The sequence below is a fragment of the Capsicum annuum genome, chromosome 8 (genome assembly GCF_002878395.1).
Source record: "Capsicum annuum cultivar UCD-10X-F1 chromosome 8, UCD10Xv1.1, whole genome shotgun sequence".
NCBI lineage: Eukaryota > Viridiplantae > Streptophyta > Magnoliopsida > Solanales > Solanaceae > Capsicum > Capsicum annuum.
Window position 1 is genome coordinate 165,428,125 of NC_061118.1, and position 10,827 is coordinate 165,438,951.

Below are 10,827 nucleotides of genomic sequence, written 5' to 3' on the forward strand. Positions count from 1 at the left end.
ATATCCCACCATCTTGGTGAATCAATGAAAATACTTTTATCCTCAGATTTTACCTTTTTCTTTGAAATGACACTCTTTTCTGCTCTATCAACGCCATTACAATCCTCTTTGATGGTTGCTCTCTCTTTTTCAACTTTTGACTGAGATGTTGATGTGTCATCAAATGAAATGATACCTTCAGCTGCATTCTTCTGAAACACTAACGCTAATTCCAGGTTTTTCACCACTTCAGACATTACAGTCCGTTCACTTCGCCTAACTGCTGCTTATCGATGGAACGGGTTGTCTGATGTGTTTCAAGGAAGCAGTAAAACAGAAAGTAAAGAACACAATGATTTTTACGTGAAAAACACCCGGCTCAAAAGGTGTTAAAAACTACAACCTGCACGGATTTAACCCCAACTTCACTAAATAACTCTGAGCCTCAACAACGACTGATTACAAAACTCTTGTAACCAACAAATAGAAATTATAAACTCTAATCCCTATAACTCAACAATTAGGAATTATAAACTCTAATTCCTAACTACACATACCTCCCAAGGTATGCGTTCCCAAAGTCTCTGAGTTTTCCCCAACTCGAAGACTATCTCCTAATTCAGTTTATAACACACTGAAACTAATATTACATCAATAGCTCAAATACAATGAACAATTCTAAAAATCAAAGTTAAAACTCTTAGCTGGATTCTATACTTAGGACCAGGTTCTTCAATGTATTTCTTCAGTGATTGAGTAGCACTTCGTGAAGTCAATCGGCAAATCTGCCGATTGTGCTTTTCTGCTTTGTAAGTGCGTGAATTATTCTGACTGATGCATCTTCTATTTAAGCACAGCTCTTCAAAGAGTCATTCTTTATTTCAAACTCCTCCTTTAATTAGGACTCTCATTGCATAGAGTTTTACTTCAAGTGAGACTCTTTCTTTAATTTCAATTTCCTTAGTGTTGTAGTAAAACTCCAACTCTTTTAAATCAACACATGTTTATTTATCAGAAGAGTCTCATACATAGGACTCTTCAAGATATACTCAGAAGTGAACTCCTTCTTCACGTAGGACTCCTTTTTCAACTCAAATTGCTTCCCTTTATCATTAAGTGTTTGAATCAAATTGCGCACTTACAGAGAAAGAAAAGGTTAAATACCATCAAATTGAGAAAGTTCACAATTGAGAGAATTCTGACTAAAGATTCAAGTGTTGCCAGTACAAATAAACAAGTTGACGAACCTGTTTCACAGGTTTAAGTTTTACAGTTCTCAGTTTAAATGTATTGTTCTTATTGAGTTTTAATTTGTTGCTTTCCTAGATTAATTGTTTAGGAACAGTATTGAGCTAAGTCAACTTCAAGTTTGGGATAACTCGAAGTAGGTTCAACAGTCAAGGATGATTGTTGAGTTATATGAATTAAAGTTTATAATTTCAGTTATTGAGTTATAGGAATTAGAGTTTATAATTTTAGTTATTGAGTTATAGGAATTAGAATTTATAATTCCGAGGTATAGGAATTAAAGTTTATAATTCCTAGTTGTTGGTTACAAGAGTTTTGTAATCAGTCGTTGTTGAGGCTTAGAGTTATTTAGTGAAGTTGAGATACAGGTCGTGGTTTTTTACATATTTTTGAGCCGGATGTTTTTCACATAAAAATCATTGTGTTGTTTACTTTCTATTTTACTGCTTTCTTGGTTAAAATCACTGATCAGTAGGGCACGTACTCTAACATTTATGACAACAGTGAAATTCCTTTCACCTTCATTTGTTATCGCAGTTTCAATTTCACAAAAGTAAAGCCTAACAAGGTATCTGAATCCCAAATCAAGTGGAATGTTCCATGTGAGATTACAGACATTCAAATGGCAGTGTGCACACACTGACCTAGCCGTTTGGTAAATTTCTTTTGGTGCAATGTGAGTTGCTGAGGACATATATCTGATTACAACAGCTCTTTTTATCGAAAAGGCACCAATTTATATCAAGTACTTTGTGTCATCTTCCCAGTATCGAAACATGGTTGCATCTTCCAATGATGAAATAGAGTTTCCGCCAATATTTATTCGTTGAATTGTCTCCAATGATGTGATGTGCTGTTGTCAATGTAGTCTAATCTGTGCTTTCGTCCAACAACAGGGACTCTTTAATCGCCATCTGGTGTGAAATACAGACCAGCAGGCATGGAAACTGTTAAGAATTCGTGCCCTACTGATTATCTTATCTTCGCCTAACTATTGCCTATTGATGGAACGGGTTGCTTGACGTGTTCCACGGAAACAGTAAAACAAAAAGTAAAGAACACAGTGGATTTTTACGTGGAAAACACCCGACTCAAAAGGTGTAAAAAATCACGACCTGCACCTCTACAGGATTTAACCCCAACTTTAGTAAATAAATCTGAGCCTCAACAACGACTGATTACAAAACTCTTGTAACCAAAAAATAGGAATTATAAACACTAATCCCTATAACTCAACAATTAGAAATTATAAACTCTAATTCCTAACTACACACACACCTCCCAAGGTATGCGTTTCCAAAGTCTCTGAGTTTTTCCAACTCGAAGACTAGCTCCTAGTTCAGTTTATAACACACTGAAACTAATATTACATCAATAGTTCAAACACAATGAACAACTCTAAAAATCAACGCTAAAACTCTTAGATGGATTCTGTACTGAGGACCAGGTTCTTCAACGTGTTTCTTCAGTGATTGAGTAGCACTTCATAAAGTCAATCTGTCGATTGTGCTTTTCTGCTTTTTAAGTGCGTAAATTATTCTGACTGTTGTATCTTCTATTTAAGCACAGCTCTCCAAAGAGTCATTCCTTATTTCAAACTCCTCCTCTAATCAAAACTCTCACTGCATGGAGTTTTACTTCAAGTAAGACTCCTTCTTCAATTCCAACTTTTGTCTCCTTGGTATTGTAGTCAAATTTCAATTCATTAAATCAGCACATTAATTTATCAGAATCTTTCTCCTCCCACACATCAGACTCTTCAAGGTATACTCAGAAATGAAACTCCTTCTTTACGTAGGACTCCTTTTTCAACTCAACTTATTTTCCCTTATCATCAAGTGTTTGAATCAAATTTAACTTGTTCTACTCCCCATGTGATCAGTAAGTTGAAGTTTTCAGTTGCATTGAATTAACTCATATCAACTTATTTCATTCATATTATCATTCATCAAAACTTCAAGGTTCCAAAAAATTCCCCCTTTTTGATGATAACAAACCTCTTGTCTTTGTGCATCCAAATATTTTCACCTGTAGGCACTAAAGTATAAAACACTAAAATGAAACAAGTTAGTCAATGGGTTATAAATATTACACAACCCTCTTATATTCCCCATTTTGGCATTATCGAAAAACCATTTCAATGTAATAATATACTAGCCAAAGTGATTTGTTATGCTATTCATGGCCACTGGGGCTATCACCAAAACAATCAGACAAAGACTCTAGCCAACCTAGTAATGTATTAAAGAGAGCAAAAATATGAGTCAATTTAGCAAAGATAGCCATTCCATATAACTGACAGAGCATGTTCCACATTAAACCTAAGCTAGTACTAAACAAAGCAAAATAATTGAGCATTAAAAAAATACGATATAAAAGTGAGACATGACTAAGGATACAAATGGTGAGGAGTTGATGAGGAAGGTGGAATATGTGATATCAACTGTGTCAATTGATGAATGACTTCAACATTTTTGTCCCTCTATCAATCAAGGTCAAGCTTCAAAGTCATTATCCTAGCCATAAAGACCTCTTATTCCACTTTATGACTGTCTTATGCTGCTTCTAGTTTTAGTTCAGAATTTTTTTTCTCAAATGCGTCTTAGCCCTCCTTATTGAAACAGGTAGAGCAACATGATTTATCTGTTCAAGAACATCTATTTTTTATATAAGTCAAACCTGATTTAGAACTGAGAAGCCCCCCAAAAAATTACCAATTAGGAACTAAAAGGGAAAGCATGTCCCTTTTCATTCTTCAAAAATATATGCTTCATATGATTGATGATCAAGCTTGACAAATCCATGGTACACAACTGATATTTTGGTTGAGAAAGAAGAAGGAATTTCTGATATAGGATTAACACACTTGTGCATACCCATTTGGAGAGAATCAAAGAAAGTTTGGTCAATAATTCATTAGCTTTATTAGACAATGAGAGGATGAAGTGTGTAGAATTAAACAGGTGTTTTCAACTGCTTCAACTTAAACAACATATGCTTATGTCAGTGTAGAACATACCTGATAAGAACTTTGTGGTCATAATTGCTTGCTTGTTCCTATTTTTATGCACAATCTAATACAAAATTAGGTTAGAAAAGTCAAAAATCTGGAATTGGGACACACAACTAAATGTGCAAGACTGAATATAATAACTTTTTAGCTAATAAGATTAAAAAGAAAAATAATTATTCTAGTCAATCATTGAGGGGAGTTCATGCAATTTTAATCATCCCCAAGTCTAACCTATTCCTTTCAATATGCTCTCTACTTAATGACTTTGGTGTTTCTCCAGTCAACTAAGTAACCCACATAGTCAATATTTTTGTAGCCTCCAAGAATGAAATTGCTTTCCTTTGGATATCATAGTCTCAAGCCATTGATTCCCATGAGATATCTCAAGATTCTTTTGACAACACCAATTTTTATGAACTACTAACAAAATTACCTGCAACTTGTGTTGGTTTTATTGATGCATCCATTTCTTTATTTGTTGTTTACCCTGTCAATATGCCCTCGGTCTGTACAACAGTTGAACCAGGTGGTACAACATGATCCTGTGCATGCTCATCAATTTCACAGTCATCTTTTTTTCTCATTTTTTTAAAATCTCCCTTGCTTCCACCTTACACGAGCACTACAAATCTGACCATCTTTCAAATGATCCATTCCCCCTTTAAATGTGGTGAGTGAAAGAAACTTTATTTTCTTCTAGTCTTATATCTTGAGCAAGCTTTATTTAAGCACAAATTTTGTTTGTCTCCTTTCACTCTCACCTGCAAAACAAATTAGGGGTTAACTTTAGGCACGCAGACAAGCTTGGGTCCTTTCTTATGAGTAAATGGATGAATCAGATTTCTTCTAGCCCATGCAGGAAACAGGTTACGTGACCCGTTTCTCTAACCAATTTTAGTTATACTTTCCTTGGTCTGAGATAGTTTATTTTTCAGATTTAGACTGTTGGATCTACTTTTGGTAGCAGCTGGACATTCAGTGGTTGGATGTCCAAGGTTTCCACAGATATAACACTAGTCTTGATAAACATTAAGACTTTTGTGAAAACCCAACCCGGTTTTTTCACTGTGATATCTTTCACTCAACTTATGAACAATTGTTGAGGAATTTGTCCACCTGTTTGCTCTTTCAAGGTCAAGTTTTAGTTTAGAGACTTCTTGACTCAGTTTATTCACCATTTCTGTTGCATTATTGCACTCTTCTTTGTACTTGACCAATTCAAGTTCAACTTTTTCTTGTTCTTTACTCTTAGTGTTTTTTCCTTTTTTCAGAGAGTGTCAATTTTAGAACTTCAGACTTAAGATCATTATTTAAAGAATCAAGTTGCTCAACTTGTTTCTTGAGAGAGCAGTTTTTCTGTTCAACAATGTTCTTGCAAGCTTCTAAATCAATAAAATCAAGTTTGATTCTTGCAAGACTGTTGAATAGCTCATCCCTATCAGAAATTGATTCTTGGAAGTCATCAATTAGTGCCTTAATCAAGGAAATAAGTTTTGTTTTAGAAAACAAATGTAAATTTTCTATAAGTTCAAGTATACTTACCTCAGCTTCCTCCAAGTCTGAATCTCCAAGAGCCATGAGTGTTGCTTCATCAACTTCATCATCATCTAAGTCAAATCCCCAAGCTGCTACCATTTTAGTTCCATCAATTTCCATTTCATAAGTTCTTAAACTCCCCACTAATTCATCTAGGCTCATGCCTGAAAGATCCTTATTTGTTTCCCTGATTGCAGTCACCTTAACATTCCACTTTGATTTTGTAATACCCTCAGTACCTTCTCGACTTGTTCTTCTTTAGATATAACTTTTCCTAAGGAGGTCAGCTCATTTGTTAAAGCAGTAAGCCTTGTCATCATCTCATGCAAGGTTTCATTCTTCTTCATCTTAAATGCCTCATACTCAGTGAAGAGAAGAGAAATTCTCAATTTTCTTACTTGAGATGTGCCTTCATGAGCATTTACTAGAGCATCCCAAGTTTACTTAGCAGTGGTGCATGTTGATACCCTATTGTATTCAGCAGGTCCTAATCCATAGAACAAAATATTTTTGGCCTTAGCATTTTTCTTTAATGTCAATAAGTCATCAGGAGTGAATTCACTTCTTACTTTCTTGACTTGTTTCCCATCTTCTAACTTCATTGGAATAGTAGGACCAACAGTGATCCTATCCCATAACTCGTAGTCTTCGTCTTGAATGAATGTTTTTATCCTAGCTTTCCACCAAATGAAGTGAGAACCATCAAAGAGTCGAGGTCTAATAGTGGATTGACCTTCATTGTAACCAGTAGGTGGTGCAAACTTTATCATATTGATATTTGTCTTAGGTGCTAGCCCTTTTTAAGATAACTTTGCTCTGATACCACTTGTTAAGAATTCGTGCCCTACTGATTATCTTATTTTTGCCTAACTGTTGCCTATTGATGGAACGGGTTGCCTAACATGTTCCACGAAAGCAGTAAAACAGAAAGTAAAGAACACAGTAGATTTTTACGTGAAAAACACCCGGCTCAAAAGGTGTAAAAAACCATGACTTGCGCCTCTATAGGATTTAACCCCAACTTCAGTAAATAACTCTGAGCCTCAACAGCGACTGATTACAAAACTCTTGTAACCAAAAAATAGGAATTATAAACTCTAATCCTTATAACTCAATAACTAGGAATTATAAACTCTAATTCCTAACTACACACACCTCCCAAGGTATGCGTTCTCAAAGTCTCTGAGTTTTTCCAACTCAAAAACTAGCTCCTAGTTCAGTTTATAACACACTGAATCTAATATTACATTAATATTTCAAACACAATGAACAACTCTAAAAATCAATGCCAAAACTCTTAGCTGAATTCTGTACTGAGGACCAGGTTCTTCAACGTGTTTCTTCAGTGATTAAGTAGCACTTCGTAAAGTCAATCTGTTGATTGTGCTTTTCTGCTTTTTAACTGCGTAAATTATTCTAACTGTTGCATCTTCTATTTAAGCACAGCTCTCCAAAGAGTCACTCCTTATTTCAAACTCCTCCTCTAATCAAAACTCTCATTGCATGGAGTTTTACTTCAAGTGAGACTCCTTCTTCAATTCCAACTCTTGTCTCCTTGGTATTGTAGTCAAATTTCAATTCATTAAATCAGCACATTAATTTATCAGAATCTTTCTCCTCCCACACATCAGACTCTTCAAGGTATACTCAAAAATGAAACTCCTTCTTTACGTAAGACTTTTTTTTTAACTCAACTTGTTTTCCCTTATCATCAAGTGTTTGAATCAAATTCAACTTGTTCTATTCCCCATGTGATCAGTAAGTTGAAGTTTTCAGTTGCATTGAATTAACTCATATCAACTTGTTTCATTCATATTGTCATTCATCAAAACTTCAAGATTCCAACAGAAACAATCTCGATTGCATTGACGAAAGCATAAGTATCTTCCAAAAAGCTTGGTCTTTGGGATGGTACAATGTTATACTCAATGTTTCACTTTCTTGTACATTGATACAAAATTCCTTTCTGAAATAGTTTAATCCCGCAGCAGGTGTAGGGATGAAGTCACTGAGCAGGGTATGCTGACCAGTTTTAACAGTAAAAATGGCTTTAGACTTCTTGAAACCTTTGTATGAAGCTGGCTTGAAGTGCAGGCGTATGAACTTCTGTCCCGGTTTCACCGAAAACTGGTAGGTAAACTCATAGCGAGACGTTCAAGCTGATTTTTAACGAACTAGATTAGACAAGCCAGCTTGGTGAGAAAGTGCCCGTTTGGAAGAAATTATAATAAATTGGTCAAAATAGATTATAATCTCTCTTTAGCTTAAAAAGTTGTTTGACAAATTTTAATATGACTTAAAAAAATTGTTTTGGGCTTTTTTTAAGCTAAAAACAATAAGCTGCTGTAAACACCTAATTTCGACCCAAACCTAATGTTTTTATATCAATTAATTTTTTAGGCATCTTAAATTTATCTTACTTTTTGAAGTTTGTTAAAAATTTTGAAAAAAAAAAAAAAAAAAAAAACTACAGTCACATTTTAAATAAGTTTTTACTTTCATTTTTTAATTTTTATTTGTTTATTTAAGAAAAAAAATAATAATAAATAAATAAATAAAATTTTTTCTAAATTATATTCTTCTTTCAATTTTTAATAAAGAATGTTGTGATATTAATATTTCTTAACCATATTCCTAATACTAGCTAATCTTGTATTTTGTTAGTTTTATTTTATTTTTATTTTTTATTTATTTTGTTAAAAAAAAAAAAAAAAAAACCTAAAACTACCCAATATCCCCATAACCCACGTCTCCCCCACACCTCAATCCCACTCCCTCACAATCTGCATATAACACAAAAAGCACACACAAGGGATAGACGACATACGGATCAAGGGAAGGCAGAGAAAAATACAGAGTACAAAAAAAAAAAAAAGAGATCAAGAAGAGGGAGTAAAACAAAGAAAGAAAGTTTGAAGTTTTAAAATTTTCGTTCGAGGTTTTCGGTAATAATTACTTCTTGCTTCTTATTCCTTTGAATCAGGTTCTTATCCTAACTTGAATCATCTTATGTTATAAAGTTTACAGATGAAAAGTATGAATGAAAATATTAAGTGATTTCATGCATTATGGATGGTTAATTGATTTAGTGAATCTTTCTTACTATGTGTTATGTGATTGAAAACATTGTATGTCAATACTATATGATTTAAGTTAAAACGAAAAGAGAATAGCAAGAGAACAGAAAATAGACACTGTTATATGCATATATATTCATCTGATAATTTACACGTACGCAGATTCAAATTCATGCACACAGTAATTCATATACACAGTAGACAAAATCAGATCAGAAATAAGAAAAGAAAAATCACCAAAATTGATCTATTTTCGAGTCGACTCCGATTGGCTCTCGCCGACGTCATTAACGTCACTCTTTTGCACCTCCCATCGCCGGAATTTCAAGACCAGCGCCACTCCCCCTTTTCCTTTTTCCGGCGTAACTCCCTTCCCCTTTCCCTTTTCCGTCGCGAACAGCCCATCAACGGGCCGGATCTGACCGGCGCTGTCATCTCTGGTCGGAGTTCAACGCCACAGCGGCGACAGCAACTCCAACTGGCTTACGCGTCTTCTCCGGCGAACCAACCGTCCCCGCGCCGCCGACTTCCTTTCCCTCTTGTCCCATGCACCGGTACCAACTCCAGTCAGTGGCCATCACTAGTGAATAAGCATAGCTATTGGAAAAAGACGCCGCTTGTTTTCTTTTATTCTTAAACATATGGAAGAGATTTAAATATTTACATATGTTCTTCCTTTACAGTGACTTTAAAGTGGCATTAATAATATTAAATTTCATCTGATGTCATCCAACTTGACTATTTAAATATTATTTTAGATAGCTTTAAGAAATTTGTGTTTTGCTTTCATTAAAAATTATTTTAATCCCTATCACTATGACATTAGTTTGAATTCTGACCATTTTAAATAACGATATTTTATCAAGATTTATGTATCATTACTTTTTTTCTTTTTCTACATTAATTTGTGTCCAAATTAAATTACTGGATTTTTCTTTATGTCTAATTTTATTTGATAAAAATATAATTTGGGTTAGAATAAACTTAAAGAGATTAAAACTTTTGAGGTGATATTCAATTTAGTATAATGTAGATAGATTTGTTTATTTTATTTATTTTATTATTTTATTATTTTATTTTATAAAATTTGACAATTATTTATTAAATTAATTAATTTTTTTTATTTGTATTATTAAGAATAAATAGTGTTTCAAATAAATAAGATTATTTTGAGTTTACAAAAGACAATTTAATACCTTCAACGTTAGGTAAATTTTTAGGTTTTAAAATGTTCGTCTCGATTAAGAATGCGGTATACACATCTTTTAGGGACATTTAAAATCCAAGGATGCAATAATGCACCTTGACAAATTCTTTTTCTAAAATTAATTGTCATTGATTTATTTAATGTAAGAGGCATAAACAAATAATTTTAGATATTTAAAATGAGCGATTTTAGGTCTTAACATAATTTATTAAAATAATTTAAGTCAGGATAAGTCAATAAAAGCGACCGTGCTAGAACCACGGGACTCGAGGGGTGCCTAACACCTTCCCCTCGGTCAACAGAATTTCTTATCCGGATTTCTAGTTCGCAGATCGAAAAATAAAAAATTAAAGAGTCATTTCCTTTTGAATAGGGATTCAATAAGGTGACTTGGAACACCCAAACTCAATTCCAAGTGGCGAATCTGTGAATAAAATAATCCCTTTTCAAAACGTCACTTTAATTGGAAAGACCCATTTTCTCCAAAACCAACTCCCTAGCGGGAGGGTCGGATGCGGTGAAAAGGAGGGGTGTGACAGCAAATGGGAGCTTATTTTTTTTCAACTTATAATCTATTCTTTATTGACCAAGTACATGACTTTTTTGTCCTTATAATTTTTCCTTCTTCCAAAATTATCCTCTTATTGCCGTTAGCCCCGTCCATCAGTAAATATTTCATAGTAGCCTCATTAAATCGTCCATCTTTCTCAGGAGCATAAACTGAAATATTCTGTTTCCACAAAATTTGCTAATGCATAATTTAATAT

At 33.9% G+C, this 10,827-nt stretch overlaps 1 protein-coding gene across 3 annotated transcripts in view; it reads right to left on the reverse strand.

Annotated features, from left to right (window-relative positions):
- LOC107840221 (probable serine/threonine-protein kinase PIX13) overlaps positions 1-9,541 on the reverse strand; it is a 14,251-nt gene extending 4,710 nt beyond the window's left edge. The window contains exons 1-3 of one of the 3 annotated variants that reach the window (XR_007043749.1): positions 9,091-9,541; positions 4,674-5,001; positions 4,247-4,301 (exon numbers count right to left, since the gene is read on the reverse strand). Coding sequence is in view for 1 of the 3 variants with exons in the window: in XM_047395039.1 (XP_047250995.1) it covers positions 9,091-9,141 (51 nt within the window). In the remaining 2 variants the exon portion in view is untranslated. The remainder of the gene's footprint in view (positions 1-4,246; positions 4,302-4,673; positions 5,002-9,090) is intronic. The other 2 variants (XR_007043748.1, XM_047395039.1) reach the window with 2 other exon arrangements.
- Positions 9,542-10,827: the final 1,286 nt, after the last annotated feature.